Source organism: Pteropus vampyrus, unplaced genomic scaffold, assembly GCF_000151845.1.
Source record: "Pteropus vampyrus isolate Shadow unplaced genomic scaffold, Pvam_2.0 Scaffold125, whole genome shotgun sequence".
In the NCBI taxonomy this organism is placed as follows: domain Eukaryota; kingdom Metazoa; phylum Chordata; class Mammalia; order Chiroptera; family Pteropodidae; genus Pteropus; species Pteropus vampyrus.
The window spans coordinates 1,710,301-1,725,645 of NW_011888906.1; the positions used below are offsets into that span (position 1 = coordinate 1,710,301).

General features: G+C 51.2%; 1 protein-coding gene across 1 annotated transcript in view; it reads right to left on the reverse strand.

The window, feature by feature from the left end:
- Positions 1 to 15,345, reverse strand: part of TGM2 (transglutaminase 2) — a 32,903-nt gene that overhangs the window by 15,336 nt on the left and 2,222 nt on the right. Inside the window, exons 2-6 of the mRNA XM_023534452.1 lie at positions 14,830 to 15,009; positions 10,033 to 10,275; positions 6,566 to 6,684; positions 3,736 to 3,864; positions 2,544 to 2,721 (exon numbers count right to left, since the gene is read on the reverse strand). Coding sequence (XP_023390220.1) covers positions 2,544 to 2,721; positions 3,736 to 3,864; positions 6,566 to 6,684; positions 10,033 to 10,275; positions 14,830 to 15,009 — 849 coding nt within the window. The remainder of the gene's footprint in view (positions 1 to 2,543; positions 2,722 to 3,735; positions 3,865 to 6,565; positions 6,685 to 10,032; positions 10,276 to 14,829; positions 15,010 to 15,345) is intronic.

A 15,345-nucleotide genomic window follows, 5' to 3' on the forward strand; every position in this document is an offset into this window, starting at 1 on the left:
CTCTTTTTTTAAATGTGCTTTTTAAATGTATATTATAAAAGTAACATATTCTCAGGGTAGGATAAAGAAAGTAAATATCTTAAAAAAGGAAGTGAAATGAAAAGGCCCTACTAGATGTATCCTATAGGACTTTCGTTTTACTTTTAGTTTTGACTGCGGTTGAGTCTCTCAGTCAGGGATGTGACATTTACCCATCATCAACTAGGGCAAAAGCCTCCCAGATGGCCTTGGATTCTGGCCAGGAGATCTAAGCAGGGAAGGAGCAGCTTTGAATCTCTACCTCTTGCCTGGTTCCTGTGCTCTAAGGCCTGGGCAGGGGCCAGATTTGCTGTTGCCCTTGGCAAAGGATAGTGTCCCAACACCAGGCCTTTCCCCTCCAGGCCTCAAGCCTCCTGTCCCCAATGCCCAAAGAGCAAGGCACCACTCCTGTCTCAGGGATGGTGACCCAAGAAGCCTCATCGACACAGTCTAAGGCCAGGAGGCTGCCCCAGAACCAAGCACACCTGGTTCCAAGCCCAGCTGTGCTATTCACCAGCTGCGTGACCTCGGGCAAAGAACTTCCCCTCTCTGAGTCCCCTTTTCCTCCCCTGAGGAGAGCTAATAATAGCAGCTTGTTGGGATGCTGTGATGATTCAGAGAAGCACTGGGTGTGGGCAGTCTCATCTGCTCAGTGCCCAGGGTGGAACAGTAAAGTGTGTCACAGTGCCCATCACTGCAAATGTCTGTCTAGGCAGGGTCAGCCAACTCACAGACATTGAGAAAATGCTCCAGGATCCAGCCGAGGAATCAGAGCTTCCCATGGGAACCCCTAACCCAAACCTAACCTGAGCCAGAGACTGTGCTAAGGGGCATCTCCCCGGGTCCTACAAGCTCCCTGGGAATTAGGTCGGTCTCCACTGTCTCCATTCTACAGGTGAGGAAACTGAGGCTTGGAGACACCAATTCTCTTGCCCAAGTCCGCCCAGGGGTTGGAGGTGGAGCTGGGGTCAAGCCAGGCAGTCTGACTCCAGCCTCCATGGACCCACCTAGCATTTGGCTTCCCGAAGAAACCACGGGGCCGGGGGGTCAGACAGCCCCTTGTTTGACCAAGTTCTCCCTGGCTCCGTTACACACCAGGCCTTGGAGGAGGCTGCAAGGAGTCCAACTCAGCCCTGGCTTTAGGAAGAAGACAGTCAAAAGTAAGATTTGCAGCTAAATCTGCAGGCGGTTACAGCCCAGGGTGCAGAAGGTATCCGAAGGGGAGCTCAGGGACCCAGGCCATGTAGGTGGGGCTTCTCCAGGAAACCCACAGGATTCTCTGAGCAGGTATGTTTTAGGCCTTTCAGCAGGAAGGGCCTAGGATGGGGGAGTTTCCATGAGAAAGGAAAGGTCATAGGTCACAGGGGGCAGACAGTCATGGAGGAGCGGTGATGGAGAAGGGACAGCAGAGACAGCCTAGCTGGGAACTGGGGCCAGGCTGTCCTCACTCGGCCTGTAGTGTGGAAAATGGTGCTGGGGCTCCTGGAGGCCCTTCCCTGGGCCTGAGCCCTGGTCTCAGAATCAGAAAAGCTGGGAACCCGAGATAAGCCTCTTAGATTTCCTGAGCTTGACAACGACAACGATGATCATGATGATGATGATAGTAATAATAGTAATTGGCAGCAGCACTATATAAGTATTTGCAGTTATGCACCTGAAATCATTCTAAACATCTTACATATGTTAACTCATTCAATCCTTACAACTACCCTAGGATAAAGGCACCATTATTATGCCCATTTTATATATAATAGAACTGAGGCTCAGAAGAGTTAAGTGATTTACCCAAGGATACACAAATGATAAGAAGCAAAGCCAGGGTTTGAATTCAGGCCTTGACTCCAGATTCTATGTTCTCAATTAGTATATGATGCTAATCCATTCTCATAAGCAACATTATCAGCCCTGGAACAATCTTTCACCTTTTTCTGGGCTCAAATTTTCAAGATTTTTTAAAGAGATTTGTTTTCTCTTTTTGGTTTTACATTGCTTTATCTTTTTCTCCTCTGCATTTTAGAATGTGCTTTCTTAACATTGATGATATTATCAAGTTATTAATAGGTCATATTTAGTAAGAGCTACACTGGGCCAAGTTCTGTGCTGAGCAGCTTTATGTCACATCCACCCTAGGAAGTAGGTCCTGTTGTTGTCCCCATTTTACAGATGAGGAAATTGAGCTTCAGAAGGAAGAAGTCATTTGCTTAAGGTCACAGAGCAAGTGAGTGAAAGAGTGGGAATTTTAACTCAGGTGTGCCTGTCTCCAAAACCCATATTCTCAACCCTGAGCCCATACCACCTCCCAAATGACATCCCTTGATCCTAAAAACCACTTGAGGGATAGTTATAAAAAAGACCAGAGAAGGGTAGCCACCAGCTCCAGGCAACACAGAAGGTGGGTGGCAGAAGCAGGAACAGACCTGGGGTCTCCTGTTTCCCGCTCCAGGACTCTCTGTGCCCCACTTCCAGGGCTCACGGAGCTGAGGAAAGGTTCCTGGCCCTCCCCCACATCCCAGAGTGCAGCTCACCTGTGCAGGCCACAGCAGCGAAAACCCAGCACTGGCCGTACTTGACATTCTGGCAGCCATAGTTCTTCCAGCGCCGCAGGATGTCCACACTTCCGATCCAGAACATGGGGCTGATGCCATCCTTGTAGTTGTTGTCCCAACGTCCCATCAGCACACCCTGGTCATCATTGCAGTTGACCTGCAACCAGCAGGGCATCAGGTGGACCAAGCATGGGAGGAGGGGGTTGGCGCCGCCAGAGTGAGCATGAGCTCAGCAGGTAGTGAAAGGCAGGGAAGGGCATTCTAAGATGAGGGAGCAGCAGGTACAAAGGTACCAAGCTGTGACAGACGGCTATACATTGGAGATGGTTGGGGCTGGAGCCAGGGGTGCAGGAAGAGAAGAAGGGAGGAGGCGAAGAGGGGTCAAGGTCACGAAGGCGATGCTGGAGACGTGAATTTGTCTACTGCGTGGCAGGGGAATGACGCTGTGTGATCTGAGCTGTACGAAGACCAGTTCTGGGCCCTGCCCAGATTGTGTCATTCCCCGCAAACTCCCATTCCCTCGAGAATAAAATCCAGCCTCCTGACCACAGCCCACAAAGCCTCTGCGGTCCGGCCCCGGCCCATGTCTGCAGCCTGCTCGCACCCTGCCCTCTCTTGCTCACTCCACTCCATCGTATTGGCCTCCTTTCTGCTCCTTGAACCTGCCGAAGTTGGTCCCTCCTCAGGGCCTTTGCACAAGCTGTACCCTCTGCTTGGAATGCTCTTCTCCTCTCAGTTATTATATCATCTCAGAGGGCATCTCTCAGGGGAGTCCTCCCACCCCTCGCTGAGGTTAGGCACATGTCTGGGTTCCTTCAGTGCTCGTGTCATGATTTATGACTGTGCGCCCATTCCTGTGACATTTTGACTAAGGTCTGCCTCCTCCCACCCTCCCACTAGAACATAAGCTCTATAAAGTTAGAGACCACACAGGTCTTATCCACGACTGTTTCTCCGGTGCTTGTGACACAGTGGCCCTTGATAAATAGTTGCTGAATGAATGAATGAATGAATGAATGAATTGCTTTGAGGGATCACATGGCATTATCTTCATCTGGGTAAATCTTGTCTTTCTAAATACAAGTTCTCTTCGCTGAGACTTACCCATCTCTTGGATCCCCTCACTGTGACCTGTCATGGGCCCCTGGGGTGGGCCCTGCCACTCACTCACCATGCCGCTCACCACCCGGCCCACGTAGACAGGGCTGCTGCGGCGGGAGCAATCACGGCCACTGTCCTTCAGGAACTTGGGGTTGATGTCCAGGAGCATCAAGCAGATGTCCAGGATCCCATCTTCAAACTGTGTCAGAGGAAATAAGAGGAAGATGAAAGGGGTGAGAAGCCACCTCCTCCAGGATGCCTGCCTTGAAGCCCAGCAGCTGTAAGACCTCTCTGCTGTCTCACATGCCAGACTGGGAGGCTTGGGCTAGGTCTGCCCTAACTCCGTGATGCCAGGCCCGGGACAGGGTGGGATAGGACAAAGACTGAGTGTGTGGGAAAGGGAAAGGGGATGTGCCTGCATCCAGGGCCTGGCTGAAGGGTCCTGGGAATTTGGAGTGAAGATTGCAGAGTGGGGAGCCCAGTGTCCCTGTGGCTTCCCTCCCCTCAGAGTTACCTCAGGCCCTGTCACTGACCCTTTCCCTTCTCTGCTCAGCCAAATCTCCCACTTCCCCTAAGGCCTGACTCACCCTGCAGAGCTGAGGAGTGTCCCTTTCTCTCCCACCCCAACCCCACACTCTGCTCTGATTGGAGCTGAGGTAGATTATATGCAGGATTTTTTTTTTTTTTTCAGGCGAGGCAACCGTTGGTTGACCTCACAGATTGCAAGGATCTTGTCATCTTACAATCCCTTATTTTTTTATTTTTTACGCCTACAGCACCTGGTCTTCCTAGGTGGTCTCCCCTCCAAGTACTAACCAGGCCCGACCTGCTTAGCTTCTGAGATCAGATGTGAGGTAGATTATAAAAATATAAATCTAATCTTATCACCCCTCTGTTTCTACTGCAATCGGAGTAAAATCTAGACTTTTTCCTGTGGCCTGCGAGGCCCTTGGTGATCTGTGTCCACCTTCTCTTTTACCTCATCTCTCATCAGCCTCAGCCACACTCCCTCTGCTCCAGGCTCACTGCCTCAGGCCCTTTGCACTTGCTATTTTCTTTGCTTGGAATGTTCTTCCTGCCGCTCTCTATATGGCTCACATCTTTTCATCCTTACAACTCAAATGTTATCTTTATCAAAAGTAGGACTCCCTCCTTATCACCTTCCACCAGACCACCCATCTGTCGCGTTCAAAGGCTCTTCCGTCTGCCCTCTGCTCCCCATCTCTGTGGTCTTGTCTCAAACCAGGCCTTGTCACAGATTTCCTTTCATGTTACAGAACAGACATGGCTTCAATGCTTCTGTGTCTCTCTATTGCCATCAGTCTGACATTCAGGCTTTTCACAACCTGGACACTGCTGACTTCTCCCACTTCATCTCCTGGGGTTCCTTATAAGATGCTCCCCAAGCTACAACAGACTCCTTAGGCATAGATTTTCCTGCCTCCAAGCTTTTGCTCATGTAGTTCCCTTTGCCCCAAAGACCGTGCACCCACCTCCTTCAAAGCCTAGCTCACATTGTGCCTGTGTCAGGAACTGCTCTGACCCCCTGGGCAGTTATCTCTTCCTTCCTTTAGGTCTTATCATCGTGGATTGTGATGACTTCCGGAAGCTCTGAGAGGGCCATGTCCCACGGCCTAGTGCAGCTTGGACGCAGAACAGGAACTCAGAACAGAAATTGAAAGGGCTTTGTTCTGTTTCTCATGGGAGAATACAGAGCGCTGGGAAATCAGAGCTGATTCATTTTTGGATGAATTTTAGGTAACCCAGTCACACCACCATTTTATTTATGTCTCACAAAAGGCTACAGGGTTTGGGGGCAGATATTTTTGCAGTTATTACTCCCAATATTCAGATCAGGAAACTGAGGTAAGAGTCCCAGATCACATGGGAAGGACTTTCCTGTGGTCCCAAGGCAGGACACCCTATGCCTGAACATGGACCCTGATCCAGGGCTGCTGGGAGAATTCTCAAAGTGAACCCCACCCCGCAAGCTAATACCCACTAACACACCAGGATATTGAGGGACCAGGAGTGTGATGGTTCTTGCATCATGACTTTTCTTAGCAATGTTTCAGGAATTTTTAAGAGGGACTAGATGGTAGAGGAAATTAGGGCATTTATTCAGAGAACCAGCCCAGATTGGCCTACTGGGGGATGAAGAACCACCTGAAACAGAGAGGCGCCATCCAGCGGAGGTCAGCCAAGCCCAGCCTGGACATCCATGCCCTGGCTGACCCAGAGATTTCCAAGAAATAATAAATGATTGTTGTTTTAAGCCTCTAAGGTTTGGGCTTGTTTGTTATTCAGCAGGAGCTAGCTGTTACATCCAGACCAGCGGGTGCTCAAAAAATGGGTACTAGACCAGAAGCATCAGCATCACCTGAGAACTTGTTAAAAATGCAAATTCTCAGCCCAGACCGAGACCTGCTAAATCAGAAACTGGTGGTGGGACCAACGATCCATGGTTTACACACTTTTCTGGTGATTCTGAAGTATATTCAGGTTTGAGAACCACTGATCTCGATAACAGTTTAAAGTCCCCTCTCAGCACATGCCTAGCACATAGTAAGCGCTCTTCAAGTGCTGTCTATTATTTTGATATATGGCCTTGAATGGTTCCCTTCTCCCTTCTGAAACACCTGTCAGCCTACAACTCCTAAAGGCTTGAATATCTGGGGCTGCTGCTCCCATGGTAAGTAGGGCAACCCTTTGCTGTATGACTTCAGGCCAGACCTAGGCTGTCTCTGAGCCTCCAGACATTTTAAGGCCCTTGAATCCTGACAGCATGGGGTGAATGACCTTGAGACCTACTCATACCTTTGCAGCTTTAACCGCTTCAGACCCAGGGCCCAGCACACAGTGGGCCTGAGATGGTCGAGAGGGGCAGGGTGTGGCCTTACCTGCCCAAAGTTCCAAGGTATGCTCTTGATGAACTTGGAAGAGCCCTGGTAGATGAAGCCCTGCTGAGTGAGGACGTACTCCCGTCGCTCCTCATCTGAGTCCAGGTATACAGCATCCTCTATGGGTAGGAAGGAAGGGGTCTCAGCTCTGGGTCTGGTGAGGCCCAGGGTCCCCGCAGACATGGCAGCCGGGGCACCAACTTCCCGGGGCCAGGTCGGCATCTCAGAGACCTTTCTATCTTTTAATAAAAAAAACTAATCATGAATTAGTAATCCCATGTCAACGACATAAGGTGTTATCAGTTAGTGACAACAATGGCTACCTTTTATCCAAAACTTGCCAGGTGCCAGGATTTGTTTTTAGTGTGTGGTATATATTAACTTGCTTTTTTCCACAAAAGCCCTATGTGCAAGGGATTCAGGAAAGCCCCACTTACAGACGGGAGAATTGGGACTCCAGAATATTTTACAGATAGAAAAACTGACGCCAGAACAGGAGACAGCAGAGCCCTGGACAGAAATCAGGTGCCCCCTACCTCAGATCCTCACTTGTTGTGCGACCCTGGGCAGGTCACTTCTCCTTCTCTGCCTACCTCTCTTGTTCCCTGTGAGTAAAATGTTATTGCAGATTTGAAAGGTGCTCTTTGCAAGCTGAAGCCCTGAGCCAGCGTGAGGAAGGAGCATGATGCAAGGTGGAGAGAAAGCCAAGAAAGGGTGACTGTGGCTCTGTGGAGGTGGAGTTCTGTCCACCTGGAGGTGGCGGGGAAGGGAGCAGGTGGCATCTGATGTCTTGATGACATTCTAAGCAGAGGACCAGAGACAGAAAAGGTGCAGCTGCTGGAAAATGCAGGGCGGTTAGTTTTCTTTGACTAATAAGGACAGAAAAGGGGGCTGAGGTAGTTGGGGCCAGATGACAGGAGGTCAAAGTCAGGCTGATCTTTACCATCCCTACTTCACAGATGAAGAAGCTGAGACTGGAAAGGGGAAATTCAGAACCTTTGGTGGGCCCTGGGCATTTTTGCTTCCATGGGCCCCTTCTTCTATTAAAAAATATATTAAAAATATATTTTATAATGACTTTGGTATAACGATGAATGTATTAATATTACATATTAAAAAATATTATCTAGCCTAAATGTTCAGTTTTTAATTCTGGTTTTCAAATAAATTAACACATTTTCATGGACCCCTTAAAGTATGGTGGGCCCAGGCACTGTGCCTACTGAAGACAGTTTGGAAAAGCACATCCAGAAGCTGGCAAAGCTGAGCCTAGAATGCAGCTGCTCTGGGCTCCGTGGGGGCCATCTTCAGTGACCAGCACCCCCACTCTTATTGCATGGAGGAAAGCAGATGTGAAAGTGGCTGAGTGTCTTATGTATCCTGCTCTTCAGTTCCAAAAAATGGTGTAATAAAAATTAGCCTTACAATAAGTGATCTACTTGGTTATAAATCAGCTGGCAGTGTAGGAGAAAGAAAGAAAGAGAAAGAAAGAAAAACCCATGGTATTTCCCTGTTGGAATGAGAGTGTCAGCACACTGGGACTGACGTCTCCAGCTCAGGTCACCATCTGGTAAAGGTAGGTGCATTGGGAACAGAAACTTCGCACGTAAACGGTGCTTGATCCTGTCCATGTCGGAGCTCAGGGACAGGAGGGTCCCATTTCACAGGCTGATCCTGCCCTCTCCCCACAGAGGGAGAGCAGTGACCTTGCCCAGCGCCTCTGCCCCCACCAAGACCAACTTCCTGCCTCCCCATCACCAGCTCCACCGCCTCCTCAAGGCTCCCACCCTGGGATGTGGGTCACTTTAGTCACTGTGCTGCTTGGCTGACCGCCACACCAACCCACTGAGCAGGGAGGGGACAGTTCCGGAGGGAGGAGGACATCCCCCAGAACCTTGCTTCCCATTCCCTGAACTCTGAAACTTTGCCGTGTTTGTCACGGGGACACTGGCACGTTCCTGCTCCACAGGCCGGACTGCCGACCAGCTGTAAATTCTGCAGATTGTCAAAAATCAAAACAAGCAAACAGCAGGGCCAGCAAAGCCACTTCTGTCCTGAGAAACCATTCCATGTGGCCACGGGAGCAAGAGTGCTCGTCGTCACTCCCTCCCCGTGATGAGCCACTGGGGACGACCTCATGTCCATGGGTGGGGGGCTAGTTGAATGAACCATCCACATGAGCAAATTGAGGGACACTTGGGCTCTTAAAAAAAATGAGCAGATGTATGCAGGTGATGTGGTAAGACCCTCAAGATGTATCGTAGAGGGAAAACAAACCCAGTTGATGTAGACTGTGGGATCTTTTTATGCTTAAGAGAGACAGAGGAACCCAATAACACGGCAATGTCTCCAGGCACGTGCACCCGGATCTAAATTGCCGAGACCCCCGAGACGGCATTTCCAAGGAGGGGAGTCGGGGGTCTGTTTCTCTCTAGTGCTTGAAGCTTTTTACAAAGGGGATGTCTTCTTCTCTTACTGCTATCATTAGAAATAAAAGCCAAAATATGTAAAAAGAAAATAAAAAATCTTTCTGCTCAAGTATGTTATAAAATGCCCCCAAAATGAAAAAGAAAAAAGAAAGCAGTAGCCCTGTTTTTCTGATGCTGGAGAGGCCACGATTTCTGCCCCAGACCCAGGCTTTGAGGGGGGACCCCTCGTTCCCAGTCTGGGACCTGCCCACAAGGCCTCTTTCTCTGCATTGCTGTGTAGGAACAAGAAGGAAACAGATCTGACCGCCTTGGTAGTCAGATGGGGAAACTGAGGCCCGGGAAGGGGTGTGGCAGCCCCTCCCTCCTCGGTGCTTCTGACTTTCTAGTTTTGTCCAGCATTGTCCACTTACTTATTGAAGGAGCTGCCAAAAGCCACTTAAGCACCCTGAGCCTCAGTTTCCTGTCTGTGAAACAAGGACGCTGACCTCTACCCCTGGCATTGTTGAGCGGACTAATTGAGAGAGCATATGAGGAGGCACTTAGGTAACCAGACTGCTCTTGCCCACCTCTCCTGGCTACCGCACCCCTCCGCCTCCCTCAGTTTCTCCTCTCAAGCCAAGCTGGTGAGAGTTAGAACAAAGCCCCATGAAACAGAAACAGGTGTGGAGCCACGGCCCTGCGTATCCGCTGGGCACCCCATTCCTGAATGGGGCTTCTGAACGTGGGCAATTTCTATGTACAGCTTCCAGTACCATGGGAACATATGGACTGACACATGGGTTAAGATCGCTTGGTAGATGTGTGGCCTTGGACAAGTCATTTTGCTTCTGCGAGCCTGTCTCTTCCTCTGTAAGTTGGAATAACAGGAGTCCTCACATCACAAGCTTTTTGAGAGGCTGAGCACAGAGCTGCACAGAGTGGGCCTCGCTCAATCCACTTTGATGTCTCTTCTGCCCCATTCCCCCACCCTCAGTGGTCCCCATGGGTGGGTCTAGCCCTGCCAGTCTCCCACCTGACCATGGATGGAGTGCGGCTCACCTGGGCACCAGGTGTTGAAGAGCAGGGTGAAGTGGCCCAGCACAAAGCTGGAGCCCTGGTAGCCGGTGGAGGCCTCCAGGCTGAGGCGGTACAGGCCGATGGGGGCATGGGCGGGGGTGCTGAGCTGCAGCGAGAGAGCATTGTCCTGCTGGTCCACCACCGAGGCTGTCCAGGCACCCTCCTCCACAGCATCAGACAGGGGGAAGCGGGCCTTGGTCCCAGCTTCCTTGCTGGGGGCTGGACCTGCAGAGGACGAAAGCAGGGGCTATGAGCCAGGGGTGGACAGGGAGGCAGGGAGCCAGAGATGGCAGGGGCCAGGCACATGTCAGGGGTCCATGAGCCTGTGTTCGAGATCCAGTTCTGCCACTAACCACTGAGGGAACTTGGGCAAGAAGTTTCCTCTCCCTGAGCCTTGGTTTCCCCATCTAGAAAGTAATAATGAAAACTCAGCCTTGCAGGGTGGTTTTGTGGGAATGCATGAAAAGCTGCAGGCACACAGCAGGTCCTCAAATAGACAGATCCTCCTGGGAGAGGGGACAGTGCAGCCTGGGGCAGGGTCTCAGTCACACTGCTCTGGGCTGGCATAACTGGACAAGACCATCCCCCTCTCCATCTGGAGCACAGACAGGAATTGGGCAAGTGTTCCCCAAGGGTCATCCTTTCCCGCTGAGTTCTTTTACCAGCTAGCATCCTTACTTCCATTTCAGAAAAAGAAGCCCCAGCTCTAAGTGAGATAGCACCATGGTCCGCTGACAACCCCTGGGGGCTTGTCTGAGAGCCCCCTTGTTGTTGGGTGCTGGCCCATACAACAACTTATGTGTTTATTTCCCCCCATGGCTCCTCCAGAGGCAGCTCTTAGGATTGATCATAGCCATCCCTCACCTCCCTACAGCTGTTTACACTTTATGAAATGCCTTGACACTTTTTGCTTCCCCGAAGACTCCTTGTACAGGTGAGAAGACTGAGGCCTGAAAGAGAAGGGGTCTCCCGAAGATGTCTCGGGGTTCTGTGGCAAAGTTAGCATCTGAGCCCAGGTCTGTAGGCTCTGGGCTGACCCCACAGCACCTCTCATTCCCAGAGGATGCTCCCCAGCAGGGATCTAAAGTCTCAAGAAAGTGGAGAGCCTGCCTCAAACAGCTTCTTTTTCAGGTGGAGGGGAGGGCCTGGCCCACGTAGGCATGTCTGAGTCATAGGGAGGGCGCGGGAGGGCTGGTCACCCTTTCTAGACTTGGGTGGTGGAGAAGAGAAACAGAACCTTCTCTGCTTGACTGGCCAGCTGCCCAGGAAGTTTTATTTTTATTCTTCCATCTCCCTCCTTGTAGCCATGCCCACCACTGCTGACAATACGGGGGCCTGCTCACTGAGGGGCTCCCTCCCAGTACTTGACCCCTGCTCCCCACCCACACCCAGGCCCAAATATAACCATGAACTAAGAGGCAGGGTGCAGGTCTCCGGGGCCCTGTCTGGGTGCCAGGAGCCAGCTGAAGGCCTTGAAACGCTCCCTGTCTTTCAGAGTCAGCATTTGAGGGAGGCGATCAGCAGCACTGGAGCCCAAGAGACAGCCTGAGTCTGGCTGTCCCACTCAGGCCCTGAGCTTGTGTAAGCTGGCCTAAGTCACTAGGCTTCTCTGATTTGCAATTTTCTCATCAAAGAAGAAAACAGGCTTAGACCACATGCCTGGGAGGTTCTGATTCCAGGTCTGAAACTGGCTCTGTAACCTTGGATGAGCTGATTAGCTTCTCTGTGCCTCAGTTTCTTCATCCGTAAAATGGGGCTAATTGCAGTACCTCATCACACGGTCAGTGTGAAGCTTAAAGAAGGTGAGGCATGAAAAGCACATCACAAGGTACCTGGCACATAGTAAGTTCTCAGCAAACCATAGTTATTGTTTATTATCACCGCCACCTCCTAACGCTCTTTAAAAGATTCAGTGAGAGTTCTTTGAAGGCACTGAAAACAGTGACTAGTATGTAGTAATTATGAAGCAAATGTGAGTTATCCTTAGTGTCACCAAAAGGGACCATTAAAAATCAGAATTCTCAGGCCAAATCACAGATTTTGAGGACTGGAGTGAAATGGAAACTAAGGCCAACAGGGGTAATGTTAGGGTAGACCAATGTCTCAGTTTGCCTGGGACAGTTCCAGTTTATGCCTGTGGTTTTAGCATAATTATTAATGAAGTCCCTTTCATTCTCGGAAATGTCCCTGTTTGGATGATCAATGATCTGGTCACCATGGTCACAGCCTGGGCCAGGTCCCACAGCTTTGGTCACTAGTGACATTCCACCCCCAGGGAAAGGTCAGGAAACACACTTCCCTTTCTCTCTGTCCTGGGGCACTGTGTATATATACGTGTGTGCACGCACACACACGCCCCTTTCTTCCAAGGGGTCCTGGAGGGTGGGGTGAGAATGGGCTGTCCCCACTCCCACTGGCCCTACCGCTGCTTACGTAAGCTAGATTTGGAAATTCCTGGGCTGCGGTTATACACAGTACTCTCTGTGGGGCCAGAGACACCACAGGGACCCCTCTGGGCCTAAATGACTCTGGGGACCTGAAAGATCCTATCCACTATGCCAGACCATGGTGGTGGGGGTCCTGGTTGGGTGGGTGAGGGGAACCTTCCAGAGCAAAGCCTTCCCTTAAACTCATAAGGGTTCTTTTCACTCTTTCAGGCCGACCTCACTCCCACCCCTATACTCCCAAATCCAGACTCCCCTTGGAGGGAAGCAGAGCTTAATCCTGTAACAAGGACAATGCTTATCTACTGTGGGCTGTACCCTATAACAGAGCCTGTCAGGTCATCTGGGTAACCTTGGCCAGCTCTCTCCCCTCTCTGGGGCTCGGCTTCCCTGAAGAGGTAGGACAGGCCGATCATAAGCTAGAATGTTTCAACACAGGAGCAGAGGGCCCTGGCCAGGCCCCGGGCTGGGCGTTGACATAAGCCAGGCCTTGAAGTGAGAGGCCTGGCTTCCCGCTATTGTTCCTCAGGCTTCCCCAGCCCTGGGAAGGTTCTTGGTTGCTCAGACAGGGAAGCTGTGTACATTCAAAGATAGAGTGTCCTTCGCGGCGACCCATAGAGGCTGTGGAAGTGGCCAGGACAGGCTGGCTACAGTTAGGGATAAGTTGGTGAAGACTGGAGAACAGAGATTAGTTGCTGGGATAGGAAGGCCAGTTGCCTCCACAACCCTAAACTTGGGGCTTCAATTATCTAACACCAGGTTGCCTAGATAATTGAGAAGGGGAAAGAAAGAGGATTCCTTGAGAATGAAAGAAACAAAAAGAAAGTGGGGAATTATAGGCTACCCAAGCTCATCTACCATTCCAAACCAGGATCAACAAACCAAAGCCTGGCAGGTACTTGTGGTTAATAGGTAAAGGTGCCTGCTGTGGGGTCACAGTGACAGAAAACATCAACTCTGGGGTCAGGGTTTGAAAGCTGCTTTTTCCCTATTCACTGTATGACCTGGGATAGGAAGGCCAGTTACCTCCACAACCCTGAACTTAGGGCTTTAATTATCTAACACCAAGTATCTTGACCTTCCACAGCCTCAGTATTTCCATCTGTAAAATGGGGGCTCCTTATGCTTCAGGGATGAGCGGTTTCCGTATGAGCATGCAAACAGTAGGTCCTCCATAGATGTGATTTTCATTACCCTAAGCCTGACTCTTCTCAGAACACCAACTGTTATGTACTCCCACCTTCCATTTCTTAGAAAGGAAACCGAGGCTAGAGACATGAAAGACTAGCAGGAGGCCCCTCTGCTAGAAAGGGACCCATGAGTGCGGGGTGAATGGGGCGGGTGCCCCTGGGTAGTGGGTGTGTCCCTGCCAGAAGGGGTGGGATGGGAGGAAAGGGATGAAGGGATATCCGTGACGAGTCTGCGGGCATTGTGATAAGCCTTATCAAACGGCCTCGCAGGTAAATGCTGGCCTCAGCCAGGCGGAGCAGTTCCTGCTTGCTGCTCTGTCTGCCCTCGGGGACCTCAGAAAGAGCTGACCTTTTCCACATAGGTGGCCCCTCGCTGACTTCGAGGGAGTGGTTCCCACCAGAAGCCAAAGCAACCGATTCAACATTAAAGGCCATTTTCCCAGGGTTGGCTGGGGCCCCAATGTCCCTTGGCCCATCACTGGAGCCCCTGGAGCAAGACCAGCAACAGCTACTGACGTCTACATGGTACTCCTTCAAGTCAGGCCCTTCTCAGTTAACAACCCTCCACCATGACTGCCTTTCATGTGATAAAACTCAGTCTCAGAGAGGCTAAGCAACTTGCCTCAAGCCACACAGCGGGTAGGCAGCCCAGGTCTGCACCAGAACCCGGAACTGTCCATCCAGCCCCTCAAGCCTGAGGCAGCCTCCCGAAGGCTGGAGCCAGCTGAGTTCCCTCCACCACCCAGACCCTATCTGGGCTGGATCCCAGAGGCCTGGTTGGGTTGTATGGATTTGGGGAAGTAGCTGTTGAAAAGAGCTCAAAAGTCATTTTGAGGTAGGAAAGAGCGAGCAAGATCTTGATGAATCTGTGTGGTAGAAAGCTGACCCCCGCCCTGGTGATGACAGGTTTTTAGGCATCCAGGTGTCCAGCAGCACAGACTTGTTTACAAGGCTGGGTGGCCTGAGGTGACATTTCTCGGCTTTCTATGCCTCAGTTCCCTCATCTGTGACATGGAGCTAGTGACTGCTGGGAATTTCCCAGGGGTGCAAAGAGGAATGAAGTCACCTATCCCCATTGTCTGTCAGAGGACAATGAAATCACAGAACAGGACAAGTTAGGGTCGAGTAGGGTGGCAGGTACTCACCAGTCACGACACTGAAGGTGAGGCTGTCCACACCGGCCTCGTAGTTTCTGCCCTCAAAGTACAGTGTCAGCCGGAAGGGCTGGCCCCGCCGCACCACCAGCCTCTCCCGGCAGAGGTCTGCCGTGTGGTGGTCACGGCCATTGGCCTCCAGCTCCAGGTCGCATCTCTCCAGAACCAGATCTACAGAGACAGTGAGGGACATGAGCCATGGTGCATTCAGCCAACTGTGACCCCCACTGCCACACACCTGCACTCCCTGGACACGGGGGCCTCCAGGGAGCCAGCCCTTTCTCGATAATGGTGACCAGTCCTGGATGAAGGTTCTGCCACCTCCCAGGTGTGCGACCTCAGGCAACTCAACTTTTCTGGGCCTCAGTTTCCCCATATAGCAGGATCTACCTCAAAGGGCTGTTGTGAGCCACTTAGCAGCACAGTGACTGGTGCATAATAAACACTTACTAAACGTGAGCTGTTCTATCGTCCTTGGAGAGTTAAAGCAAGCGCAGTATTTGGTAA